The sequence below is a fragment of the Netta rufina genome (assembly GCF_964035555.1).
Source record: "Netta rufina genome assembly, chromosome: 1".
In the NCBI taxonomy this organism is placed as follows: Eukaryota; Metazoa; Chordata; class Aves; order Anseriformes; family Anatidae; genus Netta; species Netta rufina.
Genome location: NC_140123.1, coordinates 190711263 through 190727531, shown reverse-complemented (window position 1 = coordinate 190727531; position 16269 = coordinate 190711263). Strand labels below are relative to the sequence as shown.

The 16269-nt window shown below is 43.3% G+C and overlaps 1 protein-coding gene across 4 annotated transcripts in view; it reads left to right on the top strand.

The window, feature by feature from the left end:
* Positions 1-16269, top strand: part of GRAMD4 (GRAM domain containing 4) — a 79152-nt gene that overhangs the window by 12405 nt on the left and 50478 nt on the right. For 3 of the 4 annotated variants that reach the window (XM_084306060.1, XM_084306059.1, XM_084306057.1), the window contains exon 2: positions 12570-12780. In XM_084306060.1, the coding sequence (XP_084162186.1) occupies positions 12570-12780 (211 nt within the window). Of the gene's footprint in view, positions 1-7485; positions 7613-12569; positions 12781-16269 lie in introns of those variants that run through there. The other variant, XM_084306058.1, reaches the window with a different exon arrangement.

The following is a 16269-nucleotide window of genomic DNA, read 5'->3' as shown; positions in this document are numbered from 1 at the left end:
GGTTGCCTGAAGAATAATTGTCATAAGCTCTTTGAAAGCCGGGTAAAAAAGCTGAAGGCTGTTACATTAAATACTAGAAACTGCTATGGTTTTACATTTTTGATCTCAAAGTTGTATACAAAATTGCTTGAACTAAAGGTCTAGTCACAGAACTTTTGGAGAGGTTCTTCAGTCTTTGCTGGAAACTGACCTGGACCTGACTGAGCGATGAGACCATGGGAAACAAGCACTGGTTGCAGAGCGCTTTTTTGAGGTGGTTTCAGGATTTTGGCAATGCCTCAGGCCTGACTGTGAAAACTGGTTGTTGTCCCAGAGTCTGCAGTACCTGGAGTGGAGTTTGAGTGTCACGGTAGAGTGACACGGAAGAAAAAAAGCAGGGGGAAGAAAAGGTTTTGCTGCTGAGTACCCCCCCTAAAGAAGGTGACTCAGGAGACTGTAGGTCTTAATTCATTGCCTTGTGATGGCCAATAGTTCAACATATTTTTGAGGGTTTGGCAAAGTCTTAGAGTTGCCTCCTTGTAGAATACAGCTGTGTATTTTCATCTTTCCCCTCCTCTTCTGCACTGGTCACATATGTAGTTACGTATGCCAGCCTGCCGAAGGTGGACAACTGAGCTGAGCTGTGTGTGTCTGCAGTGGGTGGTGATTGCTGACGGGTGTTTGTTTGTGTCATTGAGTGTTTTGAGTGACGAGGTATTTTAATTTTTGTTTGCAAAATGCCAAATTGATGGATTTGGTTTTGTGAACTAATAAAATTTGGGAGAAAAGACAAGAATGTGTGGGAAACTTTACTGGAGTCATTTATTTATTTATTTATTATCCTCTCCTCTGTATTTCCTTACAAGTATCTGGCTTGCTTGCTCTGTCATTCTTTGTGAGGTTATTGCACTTCCCAGCACAGGCTTGTGTTGTCATTATATATCTAAAATTGTTAATGGGGCAGGGAACAATCTCTGCGGGGCCTAATGTTTACATTTCTCTGCCAGCTGGTTATTTAACAAGTCACAACTGTCAGCATGTGTGCATTTCTGGTGTCTGTCTTCTGCTGAGAGCAGTTAGTGGTATCACCAAAATTGGCTTTTTAATTTTTTTTAACCACAGTTGATAAGGAAGGTAAAGACAAAACGCAGGATACATGTATCTCTTGGGAGAATCAGATCCATGGGCAAAGATTCCCACTGAATTTTGCTGTGCAAAGAATGTTAAAATAAACATGTGAACTGAAAGGTGTGCAGTTAAGCTAGAATACCCAGGCGGTTTACTGAGAGAGTTAATGTACAGGGTAGTGGGCACTTATATTCCTTGTGGCTCCTCTACTTTCTCATCGGGTTGGATGCTCTGTTACCTGCTGTGTCTATACAGGTTTGTAACAACCTAAAGCAAAAGCTTTTTTTTTTTTTTTTTTTTTTTTTTTTAATTTAGGAGTGCTAATCTAAGTAGTGTGGGGACAAGAACAGATATTCTGCATACCGAAGGAATGATTTGGTTGGAAATTTGAGGGAACGGAGGCTTGTCCCTGTAACAGAGATTAGCTTGAACAGCAGAGTTTTCCAAACTGAAGCCTGCAATTTCATTGTTTTTAGAGAAGTGTGTTAAGTAGCCAGATTATTTAAACAATTAATTGCAGTCCAGAAATCAGAACTGTGTTTTGGGTGCTCTGATTCAGTTCTGGTTATAGCCAATGTGCCAACAGTGCAAATGGATTTACTTGGAGAATGATGCAGTGAAGAAATGGAAAAGAGGTCCATGACACCTAGAGGACAAGTACGGTGCTTTCTTGTGTAACAACTTTCTCTGTTATTTCCAAACTCTGTCACGTGGGGTAAATATTCCTCTAATCTCTTCCCAAGCTGTGTGATAAGGAAGGAGGTTTTTTTCCAGAGTGGGCAAGTTCTGCCCAGAGGAGCTGCTGTATACTTTTCCATTGGTTTGGTGGGATTTTGATCTTGAATGTTGTACTCTGTGATAAGATTTGAAGAAATAGTTTACATTGCTCCTCTGAGCTGCTGGATAGCACAGACTGCCAAAAATTAAGCTGCTGTCTGAAGGAAGATTTACTGTATGAAACTTGCTGCTTATTCCTTCAGTTAGTGTACTTGGATAAATCCCTCTTAGATATGTTGTGCAGCACAGCATTTTCACATGGTGCCCTTTCACATATCTGTGTAGGTTTTTCCACAATGCTTCGTGTCCCTTCATTTAGAAGTTGACATAATGAGGAATTACAACGCTGTGTACTTACCTAATCTATGCAGTGATTTATTTTTTCCAGCCCCCTTCCTTCTATGCCTGTAGCATCAACTGCAGGAGCGTTTTCAGGTTTCTGTTGGAAGGAGAAGGAAGGAAGAAGGAACAGAATGAGATATGGCACTGTTTCTTTCATAGAAATATGTGGGATTTGGGGATTATACACATAATTTATAAACTCAAGGCCTGTATATAGGAGGGAAAATTAAGATTTTTAATTGTACTGTGGTTATAGTTGACATGTGCTAGCTTGTGTGTAATTCATTTCTTATGTACCAGAAATGTTGAACATTGTTACTTATGAGAGGAAATTCATCATTGATTTCTGTAGTTGGCACATCTCAAACACTTGTTAATTTTTGATATATTTTATTTTTGTATTAGAGATATTTCAGAGGCTTAATAATTTTTTCAGATTGCAGTAGAATAGCTCAAGTTGGCAGAAGTTATGCAGTACTATACTCAGAATCACCACATCCTTGAAGCCTTTTTGTGAAAATTCATACCTAGATGGATTAATGATATGTGTAACTTCGGTTACTCACAAAACTGTTAATGTTGGTTTCTGCTGAATTCACTCTAAATTGTGCAAAGCCCCTCAAAGTAAACTGTCTTGCTTTACTCTGTATGATGGCCCTTAGCCACCTTGTCAGTGTGGTACCCATAATAACTGAATGATTTGGGGTTATGAACTTTGATTGATTTGTGAACAAAAAGGTAGGAGAGTTCATTTTATCATTGTATATCTAGCATAGCAATTATGTATCTGTAGTCTTTCGTGTGATAGGTCAGTAACTCATTTTGTGTGGTTTTGACCTGAGAGGAAATAAAATACTTAGGTAGCTTGGCACTGTGGCGCGTGTGAAGATGTGCAAGGTGTTGTAAGGGCTACGACAGGCTTCTGTTTGAGCAGTGAGTTGCATGCTCTCAGCTGTGCTGAGCTGAAGAGCACTGTGTTAGCCAGACTTCAGTCATTTGCAGTGAGCTGTGTCCTGCTGCAAATGTATACATGTAGCTCTTAGCACTCTCTCTTTTTTTTTTTAAAAAAGAATAGCAAAGCACAATATTTATTGGAAAATAAAAAACTGCACTTCAGATTTTATGCTTTTGGTCTCTTTCTGAAGATTACTGGGTGAGCTACGAGCAATCACCCAGAGCAGATGAAGCTCTTGCCTGCTGCTGAGAGACTGCTCCAAGAGGTCCAAAACTGTTCTTCATACCTCTTGGCAGGCTGTTGTCAAAATGCCTTTCTCTAAGCCTGGATTATGGTTCATTTTTCATGGTGTGTTTAGTTACTGTACTCCTCTAATTTATCTGTATTTATCATTAAAAGATGATGACTGTGTGGTTCAGATCATGGAAATATGTGGTCAGTGTTGAACAGGTATAGCTGCACTAGTCTCAGTAACTTGTACTTTGTTTACTCGAAGTGATAGAATGAAAATTCTTCCTCAGTGCTAACAGGACTTTCACTTTTTAAACAGTGTAGTGATCACATTTCATAATAAACTTATTAGTCTGAATAAGATGTTCCATGCCAGTATGTGTACTTCCAACTTCAAATGTTTATTTTAAAGCAGAGTATAAAAGGCCAACTTTATTCCGAGTGTTATGTCAAGCTAGTCTTCGTGTATTTCCTTTAGAAGAGTGGAAAAGGAGATGCACGCCGTGAAAACCTAACCTTAGCCCATGTTAGATGTCCCCCCAGTCCCCTGGTCCCTTTGCTTTTATGGGCAGAACTTGGGCCCTGGCTTTGTACTTGGCTGGAGCTGGGCCAGAGCCGGGCTGGCTGGGCCTTGTCATCCAGGAGGCTCTTGCTGAGCTGGTGATGTTCTCGTCTTCCCATCCTGACCAGCAAGCAAAAAGCAGTCAGAGAGAGGAAGCGAAAAATGCATTTTGCCCATGTAATGCTGTGACAGGCTTCCCCTCTGTCCTTCAGAGGGGCTGAAGCTCTGGCGTAGGCCTGACTTCTGAAACGTGCCTTATAGCAGCCTCATAAACATTGTCTTCAGGGTGAGGTTTCACAGCTGTTTAACTTGATTTAGGTGCAGGTGGCTGCTGTACCGGGATACTTTCTCCCTCAGCCCATGACCAGAAACCTTTTCTGTGAGGGAGGCACGCCAGCTCCAACGCTGTGTACAACCACGAGTGAGCCTGAATGGCTGTCTGCTCTGGTTAAACCGACCCTGCCAGAAAACAAACACAAATTAGTTGGATCAGCAGTGAATTGATAAACCGCATGAGTGGTCAAGTGACAGAAAGGCTGTGGCAGAAGTGACGAGGGTTGCTCCCTTCGGTGCCAGCCTGCGATTGAGCTGGCTTCAGGCTCCAGCATGCCTGACCAGGAGGCACTGAGGGGAGAGCGGTGGGAGCTGGTGACCGGGATGGAAGTGTTTCACCTGGAGGAGGAGAAGCTTTTACTCCTGTCACTATGTGCTACCTATTTGGACCATTATTTGCCGTGTTCGAGGGGCAGAGGAGATAAAAACAAAAATGCTGAGAGGCTGCCTGTTGACTTGTGGTTTGAATCTGTGGGCTTCTCCTGTCACTTGAGCTTGTCTGCAGGCAAAGTGGTTTTCTTGCAGGGTATTTGTGGTGGTGCTTTTTAGATGGAATAGTAAATATTTCACTTTTTCACACGAGGTAAAAATGAGCTTTATCTTCCTGGTTTGGGAGTTGGAATTTCCACTTTATCAATGTACAGAGGAATTGATTTAACGTACCTTGTTAGTACTATGTCTCATGATGAATGAGCAGCACAGGTGTGTAGGGCGTCAATGTAATGAGGAAGGGATGTGATTTTGGCAGTGCATTTTTTTCCAACTGGGACATTAAGTGAGGGATTAAGTACAAAGTACACCTACCACAGCTGCTTAGTCGCAATTGTCCCTGCTCTGGGTTTCTTCACATGGGTGTGTGACCTGTACAGGTATGTGTGTATGGTTTTGTTGTGTTCTTTTTGATGTCCCCTCTGTGCCTCCCACAACTTCCCAGTGGAAATCAAGTCCAGGCCCACAAATTTCAAGTGGCCTTGGGGACTGTCCCTAGCAGTGGGAGTAGCAGCCCCACCTTCCATGGAGGGGCACTGGAGATGCCTCCTTTGGTTTGTTTCAAAGCTCATCCCCAGGTTACTGAAGGATTAAGACCAATAGGTTGCACAGGTCCAAACCTTTGCAGTGATTGCTTGGGTCATTTTGGGACCCTTCAGCTTGAGATGTTTGCCGAATATGTCTGAAGAACTCTGTGGCAGGGGCAGGACCAGAAGCAAGTCCTACAGCCGCGTTCTGCCACCTTTATTGTGCGGCCGTGTCCTGTGACACCCCGCTTCCCCCAGCCCTTCTGCCTGCACCAGCCAGGACAAAAATCTTGAAGACAAATCACTTTCATTGTACGGCACTGGTCCATCGCCTAGGCAGCTTCATGTCGGGTGCTGAGTGACACGGTAGTCTCTTTTGGAAAAAAATAGATTTCAGCATAATGCATATTCATGAAGCTGAATTATGGTTGCTGTGACAACCTCACCACTGGCAATCAAGATCAGTGTTTTAAACTTCTGTCTCCAGTGTCTGGGTTTCTACCACAGTGGATGTTACACATACTATTATTTTTTTTCCTCCCTTAGTGGACAATTTAAATTGTTTTAGAGCTGTTAATTAATAGCTGCATGTAACTAAGCTTGTAACACGTCCAAGCACAGCTTCCTGCTCATTTCCAACTGGTGTTAATCGAGTGCTGTGGAAGTGGGGCGCTTTGTGGTTGGATTTTCTTTGTTCGTTTTTCTTTATACTTGCAGGAAAAACAAAGCTGAAATAGTAAGCATAATATTTCCCCATGCCTTAGGTAGCCTGACTGATAACATAATCTCTCACGCCAAAAAATGCAACAAGATCCATCCCTGTACAAGTTCAGTGTTTTAAGGACTCCTGACCCCGAAAGGATTAGGTGCTTTTTGTCGGTGTTACTCAGAAGCAGTAAATAGTTCATGCTGTATGCTCAGTCCATCATGTCATAACCCTGGGGCCAGAGTAACATAGTTTGAGGAAGACTTTAGCAGACTGTGACACGAAGGCAGTGACTAATTTCAGGATGAGCTTGTGGTGGGTTGAGCGTGGGGAGAGCTTAGCTCCAAAGGTCGGGTCCTGCCTGTTTGTTGATGTCAGAAATCGAGGGCACTTGTGCAACCTTTCTGACATTTGGAAGGTGTTTGTAGGCTGCTCTTGGCTGGTCTGACTGCATGTTTGGCCCAAAGAATTGCAGTTTCTTTGTTTCCAACAGGTATGATGCACATGGCCGCCTTCATAACCACTGATGGCAGGCAAGAGGTGTTCTTTTCGGAAATCGACTGTGCCCTTAAAGCTTTTCTTTCCAAGGCTCTCGATCGGTTTGTGGGTGGGGGTGTTGAAGGAGGGGAACCAGACTGCCCAGCCACGGCAGCGCTTGGGTTTTGTGGAAATGATGACAACATTATGTACAGAGAACTTAATGTATTGCTCAGTCTGGGCTGAGCTGAGGTGGTGTGCTCTGGGGACACAGCACAATTTGGGACAGGGCTGTGTTGGGAGAAGGTTGCGTCCCTTCTTCCCTGCGCTTCAGCATCTTCCTGAGTTGAGCTTAATGCAGTTTTCTTGAAAGATACCAACTTTATCTGCGCAAAACCACTTCCTGTTGTTCAAGAGAAGAAGCAGTGAATAAGGTTTGGTTTTCTGAATAGATCTGAGCCTTCTGGAGAGCAAAGTGGGAAAACTGTGTGCACAGGGGAAAGAGAAACTGAACAGACAAGGATCTCACAGTGCAGTCAGTTGATCTTTCTCTGGTTAAAGTTTTTGAAATATTAATAAGTACAAAATGTTCAGACAATGGCTTGAGATGAGATTCTGCCCATTAAAAAGGGGGAAACTAGTGTCGAGAGGGAACCTTTTGTACAAGACATTATACAGAGCTGGTCTGTGAACTTGTTGTAGGCTTTGGTATTTTACCAAGGGTTCCAGTTTTAGTTAGGCATGTCCTGAAGAAAACGCAACGAGCTTTGTTTGCAGTACTTTAAGTATCAGCTGGTACATTCATACCATCCACGTATCTCTCTGTTCCTGCTTTCCTGTCAAGATAATACACCGGAGCACTTCGGTGAAGGAGTAATGAATACCTCATGTAAGCCTGATACTTTCCACTCCCTCCGTTTGCATGTCCCTCCCTCATGATAAGACTGAAACATCCTGGTGTTGACACTTGCCTGTGTTTGTTCACACGCACGCAGTCGTGCTCTTGCTGAGTCCCAGCACTCTTACCTTTCACTTCTGTAGAAAGACATTTTGAGATTCAAAGGAGGATGTGAAGGAAAATGAGGTGTGAAGATGAGAAACCAGCGGTATGTTAGATTTATTTTGATTTTATTTATGTCTTCAGCTTTCTGAAATGCTGTTTTTCTAGCAAAAGGAGCACAGGTGCTTCAGTGGTTGCTTTGCTGTGTCAGTTTGCTATGGCCTTTGGACTTTATATTAAAGTTCATCCATAATGTTCTAGCATTGTGTGTGTGTGTGTTTTTTTTGTTTGTTTGTTTGTTTTTTTTCCCAGGCTCCCAATGAATGCTTGCTGAGGAGATGCTGTTTGACTTTGTGTAGTGGCTCTGCATTTTGTTAACAGATGAGGAAAACGAATCTCAGGGCTGCGAAGCAGAGCCCTTCCCCTGACAAAGTGCACATCAAACTTTAGCTGTTGAATCTCTGCAAGGTCTGCGAGACCTCGTACCCTGATTCAGCATGTTCATGTGTCAAAGACTGGATGTGAAGAGAAAACTGAAACCTCTAAGCAAGTTTTTTGGTGCTCATGCTGAGGGATGAGTCTTCCACAATCATGCAAGAGCAGATCGTGTTAGTCTCTTGCAGGGCAGCAAGGGATGCTGGTGTTAACTCAGGACCTGCCAAAAATCTGGCAGTTTGTGGGGGGAGCGGTGCTATGAAGGGGTGAGGGCATTTTTCATAGGAGCAAGCCCTGTAACTGATACCCCTTGGACTGTGCTGGGCAGGCTGGCTCTGGGCATTCCCCAGCAGCTGGTTACCTCCTCTCTGAAGCCTCTCTGCAATTGCAAGCAGGGAAGCTGCTCCAAATCTCCTTGCAATTTTTATGTGGAAATTTGGGGAACCCCGAATTTTTCTCCTTATCAGAAGTGGGAATGTGTGCATATGTTGTTTCTGGGGTTGGAGTCACGGTATGTTAGTTCAAATGAATGTCTCATGGTTATTTTGGGGTTAATTGAGGTCCCAAAAAATGTTGTTTCTTCTCCGGCCCTCTGTAAAAGGGGTTAAAAGCTGTAAAAGCAGCTGGGTATTAATGTCAATTAAAGAAACCTTTAGAGATATTTTACTGTTCTGTTATTTGTTTGTTTTTCAAATGTGAAAAGTGCAGATCTTTTTCACTTATCACGCCCTCCCTATGTACGTAAGCTGTTACGAGATGATTTGGGACTTCGGGATAATTTTACCAGGCTGGTATTTAATTTTGCTGATTTGACCTCTGCCACTGCAACGAGAGAAATAAAAGCCACCTTCTTAAAAAAAGCCGGGTGCCTGAACAGCCTTGCTTGCAAGCACGTTAATGTAAGATATCCCGACGATATTATGGCAGGGGGTCTGGGAATATTAATAGATCTGGCTGAGGTGCAACAAAGTTGGACCTAAATCGGTCCTGCACAGTCAGCGTCTGCCTTGTTGCACTCTGTGCTTTGCGTGGCAGAGCTGGACGTGGAAAAGATCGCTCATTGCTTGCATTAATAGCACGGCCTTTGTGTGGAGAAATGATCTTGACTGGGGAGAAGGGATTTGCCTTTCTTTTCCTCAAATCAATAATTTATGAGGGTGATAGCAGGCTTATTTGTCATTTTTTTTGTAGTATGCTAGTGAGAACAACTGTTGTCACTTATATGACTGTTAGGAGGTGAGTGTGTGTTCACAGTGCACGGAGTTAAAATAGTTGTGTTTCTTTCTGTTGGTAGTTAGCTCAAAAGAAGAAGGAGACGTGGGCCTTCGTTCTTGCTCATAGCTCTTCAAGTACAAGCTGCATGCCAGGCTTGGTGATGCTAGTAGGGGATCTAACAGCCCGAAACCTAGAGCTGAACTAGCTGGGGCTGGGATCTGGCTGGGTGGTTGGGAGAGGGGAAGGGGCTCAATAGCTGTGGTGTGGAGCAGGTGTTTTGGTGTTTAGTTACTGTGTTTTACAAGAAATGTAATTACAGGTCAGAATCTGGCCTTTTGTCTTACTAAAGACTCATTTGCTTCCTCAAGCTTAGCTAGGTTTCATCCAAGTCACTTGGAATACAAAATCTCTGAGAAGCTTTTTTTCTAGTGAACATGAAAGTGTTGAAATGTTGCTCTATTTATTGATCTTTGTCTTAAAAAATAAAAAAGTTGCTCGTTGGAAGAATAGGATGCTGGCATAAAAAGCCTGTCTTGGAATGCGTGCTTGGATTGCGGCCAAGTAATGAGCTTCCATAGGAGCTTGTTGGCAAGCTTAGGTTTTTGCTTGGGATCATCTAATGTAGGTAAGTAATCTGTAAGCCTGGTATGCTCGGACAAGTTTCAGACAAAATATTAATGTTTTAAATTATAACCAAGCAGGTATTTCTATATAACAGCTTCTTGTACTTAAAATACTTCGAAAAATCCCTAGGAACGTGATTCTTTACTATTTCCTTTTTTAATGGTCAGCCTGATCAAAAATATTTTAGGAAATACTGACACTGATGGACCAGGGAGGTGATCGTCTCCCTGTGCTCAGCTCTGGTGAGGCCGCACCTCGAGCACTACGTTCAGCTTTGGGCCCCTCAGCACCAGGAGGACATGGAGGCCCTGGAGTGTGTCCAGAGCAGGGCTACAAAGCTGGTGAAGGGCCTGGAGCACAAGGCCTGTGAAGAGAGACTTAGGGCACTGCGGGTGTTTGGTCTGGAGCAGAGGAGGCTCAGGGCAGACCTTATTGCTCTCTGCAGCTACCTGAAAGGAAGCTGTGGGGAGCTGGGGGTCGGCCTCTTCTCACAGGGAACTGGTGACAGGACCAGAGGGAATGGCCTCGAGTTGTGCCAGGGGAGGTTCAGGTTGGCAATGAGGAGCCATTTCTGCTCAGAAAGAGCAGTCAGGCACTGGGACGGGTTGCCCAGGGAGGTGGTGGAGTCACCGTCCCTGGGGGTGTTCAAGGAGAGGTTGGACGTGGTGCTTGGGGACATGGGTTAGTGGTGGCATTGGTGGTGGGGGGTGGTTGGACCAGATGATCTTGAAGGACTTTTCCAACCTTAACTTAACATGATCACTACCCCATCCGTATTATTTCTGCCTGTAGCCGTGCCGTTTGAAAGTGCTGTTGTGGCTGGGCAGCAGAGGGGCTTGGTTTAGAACTGCCTTGGTGTGGGTCTGACCCGCGTCCTAGGTAACGCTGGCTGATCGCAGATGGAGATCTCTGAGATGGGAAGGAGCGTGGCAGTCTGTGCCAGTGCTTATCAGAGGTTTAAACTGCCCTGATAGCATTTGTTCTCGAGTCGCTATTAATAGCAGGGCCCACAGATATCTCTGGATGTGATAGCTGACAACTTTCCTCATCATATAGGCAATGAATGAGCAGAAGTGTTTCTATTTTAAACTCAGCTTTGACAAGTAATAGAACTTCAAAGAAAAGCAGTTCGTAGAAAATAACCTTGGGGAGAGTTACCACAGGAGGCTGAAGAGGAAGAATAAACACACGGCTGCAACCTGAAGGATCTCCGATAAAGGACGAGGCTGGTTTTTCTGGGCCAGCTGTGCTCAGGGGGATTTGTATGAGCTTCAAACCTCTGTGTTTAAGCTAAGGGTGCTAATAAACCTTGGCAGAGTGCAAACTGAGGCAGGTCATGAAGGTAACGATCTGGTTTGAACTTGGTGCGATTAGTTGCTGCTGAAGTGTTGGAGGATCTGCAGGGAAAGAATAGAAGCTCTGTTGAAACGAGGTTTGTGTTAGGAGGTGATGTGCAGTCATGTTTCTTCTAGTGATGAGGAGGGCAATCTGGACTATGGGGAAAGAGGATGGGAGGATGGTAATGGCAACAAGAGCATCAATGCAGATTTTTACCTAGCAGAAGTTCTTTGAGGAGAGTATTAGAGCATCCCCTGTGTGGAGGTTTCTGAGCTGAAGACCAGAATTTGCACCAAAAAAAAAAAAAAAAGTCTGTGGCTAGCTTGCAATAAACTGCCAGTGCTAGTTTTCTGAAGTGGCAGGATCAAAGACCTAACTTTTTATTTTTTATTTAAGTTGGAGCTTGTGACCTTTTGTACATGGTGTGATAGGTGTACAGCATTGAATCGGGCTGCTTCAGGGGGTCCAGTTTAAATCATAAGTGATGCAGTGCAGTATTTTAGAAAGCTACGATTACAATAAGTTTACATATGTTAATTCAGATTTCTTATATAATCTTTTTAAAAAATATATATATATTAGTGGGGTTTCTGAATTATAATGTCAGCTTAAGTTTAAGTATTGCTTCTGTCAATGTGTGGTCCCCAGAAGTGAGATGTTCTGGGCACTTGCTGTTCCCCCAGATGGGGTAGCATCTGCATGATCTGCACAAACACTGGCTGAACTGATGCACTTAACAGTAAAGTTTTGCTTATGCTAGCTTTAAACAATTCGGAAACATCACTAATAAAGCGATTCTCCTTTGTATCTCAAAGGGAGCAGTCGAAATCTAGAAAAGCTCCTTCTCTGGGTGTGCAAGATTGTCAGCAGTGCTAATTTAAAGGATTTTGGCTGTGCAGGTGAATATGGGTTATATCAATTTATCAATCTGTAATTCTTCATGGGAGCTCTTCGATAAATCATTGTTACCTTCTTTTCTTTAGTTTGAAGTAGGAGGGTGATATGGTAGCCTTGCCACTCTTTTTCTCCATATTTTTCAGGGAATTTAGGGATAAGTTGTGATGCTTAGTGGATTTTCATGCCTTTGATTAGAAATGTCAGCAAGCTGAAGAATGTGGACTTAACTGAAGGTTTTTTTTGTTTAAAGTAAGCTGTTAAGAACAGACTTTTTAATCTTTGTTTGGGGTGCAGGTTGTGAGCTTGCATCCATCCTGTCTTTAAAAATAGCCCTGAGAAAGAGGCCATGATAGTGGAGGAAGGTGGTAAATTACCAACTAATGAAAACCAAACCACACGTCTGTTAAAAGTGTCTTGTAAAAAGATATGCTGCAAATTGTTTCTCCTCCAGGGGCAAGAAGACACTTGAAAATTAGAGGTAGCTAGTGATCAGAATGTGTTTTTAGGCTTGTTGCAAGCTTTCTAAAGTACTTCTGATGTTTTGTTTCTTGCAGAGACTCCAACCGTCATGTTAAGGTAAAGCAGAAAAGTGCAGTGCTGAACATGCTAAAGAAGTTGGACAAAATAAGGTTCAGAGGTCACAAGAGAGATGAGTTCCTTGATTTAGCAGAGTCTCCAAATGCTTCTGACACTGAATGTGGAGATGAAATTCCGGTGAAAATACCTCGAACATCAACCCGAGACAATGAAGAGCTGAGAGACCCTGTAAGTATTGGGTGTTTAAATATCATTTTATGTTATATTGTTACCACATAGAAAAAAATAACAGAAGTTTGTAATTCCTTGCCCCTGTATTTTGGATTTAACAGTTGAAGATGTGTGGATTAGGAATAAAGCTATTTGAGTAGGCTTCCATTTTATGGAAAGATCATTTCTTAATATTAGGGTTCCCTCTTTCTGCTATTGCTTTTAGATGTAGGTTGAAGGGTTTGGTGTACTTTTGGAGGGTTTGATAACCATGGATGTGCTTCTGAATGGTGTCAAGTTTTATTTGTTGTGTTCAAACACTAACAAATAGATACGAAGGAAAGACTTCTGGATGCTTTTCAGCCTGAGAGACTCAGACCTGCTCAGAGGCCACTGGCCAGAGCTGTAGGCGTACGGTTTCTGATGGCGTCACTTAGAGGGTCATGCTGCCTCGCTCCGTGCTGTGATGTTGTGTCCAGAGACGCTGCCCTGTCACAGTGCTGGCTGAACCCTCTGCAAGACTCCTCAGTTATGACAACTTTTTGGCATGTGGAAGCAGAAGCATCCCAGTAGAACTGTCATTTTTAAACAGCAAATGCTTCAGGAGAAGCTGAATATTGGTTTAAGAAAAGAAATAAAAAATCCTTCTTTAACTTCTGAAATGGCTGTGGGTTCCTGAGCCAGGACTCATGGGTACAATCTAAATTACAGCTTGGTAATTTAACTGTTGAAGCTGGAATTTGTAGCTCTCTGGGAGCTCACCACGCAGTTTTTGTCCCCATGTGTGCTCGGTCCAGCTGCTGGCTGAACGCTCACATTTCCAGCAGCACAGGGCACGCTCACTGCTTGGAGGAGTTAAACTGAAAGCTTTCAAAGTGTGTAAGGTTGAGCATTTCCTTTGGGGTTGGCAGCTTGTGTCCTTCTCAGTGGCTATTAGTTTTCTGCTGTTTGTTTTTAACTAAAATCTTCTTGTATAGCATCACATACAAACGCTTATATGGAGCTGTTTTGCCAGATTTTTCCTACGATCACGGAACAAACAAGTGGATAATGACAGAGCGTTTTCTGCCACAAAAAGTCTATTGTATTCATATCCTCAAGCTCCTCACGCAAGGAAGGTCTTTTTGAATGCCTTTCCTTCGCTTTTATTGTGCTGAAGACATCTGTCACTTGTTAATATGTATGGATTGTATATGCTGAGTGTACTCTCTCTGCCCGTCCAATGTGGTATTTTCTGAGTTAATTTTAGGTAAATACTGGCTTATTTTCATTAAATTTAGGCATTATATTAACGTGGGGAGAGCAGGGAATATATCCAGTCAGGACAATGTGGATGGCAGCATTAGGAAAGACCTGAATTAAAGCCCAGGTAGTATTTTCCGTGTCTCTTTAGGAGGACAGTAGATGCAAGGTGGTATGGCCCAAGGAATCATGTACTAAACCTACATTTTTGGCTAGTGATAGAGCCTCACAGCTGTGGTCGTTGTGGTCTCTACTTTCTCAGCACACAGAGCTGAACAATTGGAGAAAACAATCTGAAGAGACCTGTGTTGCTCTCTGGCTGATTAAGCAGGCTGTCCTGATCTATCTCTGTGGGATACAGCTGAGCACAGTTATTTAAAAACAGAGGGATAGGGGAGGGGAAAGCAGGAACAGTATCAAACTTGTTATTTTGCCCTGCTCATGGAGTTAGTGAGTTCCAAAGCCAGTGTGATGCTGGACCTGGGTAAGAGCAGCAGCTGTGCTACAAACACTGGCTAAACAAGCAAACGTGTATGAGGAAAGAGATCTGGAGTATAAGGGATAGGTTTCACACGGGAAGTTTGGGGGATTAGCACTTGGCTCTGGCAGGCATCTGTCTGTCCCCCAAGTGCTTCTGCCCATCCGTAAAATGAAGGGTGAAGAAATAATCCTCTGTGCTGCAGAAGTGATCGAAGCAAGAAAATTAATTCTTGTATGTTTAAGTCAATATTAAGGCAGTGTCTGAGACTGGGTGTACAGAGGGATCCTTAATTATTTCTGTTTCCTACTGCCATCAGATTCTTGAGTTCTGCCTGAATTATTTTTAATTCAGTGACTAAAACTCAAACCTTAAATTGCTTATACAGGGTTGTTGTCTTTCACAGGCTTTGAAAGCAGCACGGCATTATACTGTGATTATGCTGTCTGGGAGAGGGGCCATGAAAAGACCCAGTTGTGTTGATTTCTCCCTGCTGAATACTTCAGGGAGCTGTTCAAAGCATGCAGAAGTCAGTGCAAGTCTCGTGCATAAATGGAAGCTAGGCTGTATGTCTTCTCATATACGTGTGAGCCGGTGCTGTATTTTCACTTCTCTTGCTTCACTGTTTCTCTGAAAATCTGCGTTCAGAACTGGTGGGCTTAGGAGAGCAAGATTAGTGGCTTAGAAAAGAGCACAGGCATGCACAATTTGAGTCCCAGTCCTCTTATCTGCATCTTCAGTACCCTGATGTCATTGACTCCTCTGTCAGCCATTCTCTTGTCAAAGGCTTCATCTCTGCCCCCTCTACTTTTTTTTTTTTTTTTAATTTCCAGTCTGGTGTATTAATCGTTACAGAGCCATTAAAGGAAGATCTTGGTCTATTAGAACAGTGCAGCACAGTCACACGAATGAAAGGCCCTTCTGTGCCGTGCCTCAGGGGTACAGAGGGCGCATTAGAAATGTGCAGATTAGCTGCCTCTTCTTTATGGATGTGTCTGAACTCGTCAAGCATATGCAAAAAGTTGTCACAAGTGGAGGTTTTAGAGGAAAATGCCTTGTCGTAAAAGCTTGTAGCTGCAGAGCTCTGTCTGCAAAGAAAAGCATCCTCTGGGATGTAGCTCCAGGGTGAGTGTTCAGGCACAAGCCACAAACACAGCAGTGGGAGCTAGACCCAGCACTTCACACCTTACAGAAGTAGCACGTGCAGAATTTCCGTCCTCTGAACAGACAGAAAGGATGCTCAGATAAGGGAATCTTACTCTCTGTCTTACAACTGTGAGCTTTACCTAGGTAGTTCTAGAATAAGCATCCAAACGGGTGTTTGGGTAAAGCAGCAGCTCTGTAAGAACAGCTGGTTGCTGCTAGGAGAGCCCTGGAGTTTGAAGATTTGTTATTTCTCTTTGAATTCTGTTCTGAGGCTCTGTTCAAAATGTGTTTTGCCCTTAATTTGAGCTAGCTTGCTCTCAACTACAGGCTGTCCATTTCCTTGTGTGGGTACTTCTCCTGTCTCTTATTTAAGTGCCCTTACTACCTGCTATTTCTGGGATAACAGATAATTTCTAGGGTTTCAGTGGGTACCTGGATGCTGTGATCAAATCATAGCCCAGACAGCTGTCTTGGTTAATAAGTTAACTCTTTCCTAAGCATCTTTCAGGTCAGCAGCTTCCCAGATTTTTCCTTCTTCCCACTTTAGCAGTAGATTTTTGTAGATGTTGGACATTCAGCACCATATGCAGCTGTTATTTTGGCATTGTTTTGTCAAAACACCACAATCAAAGGAATAAGTG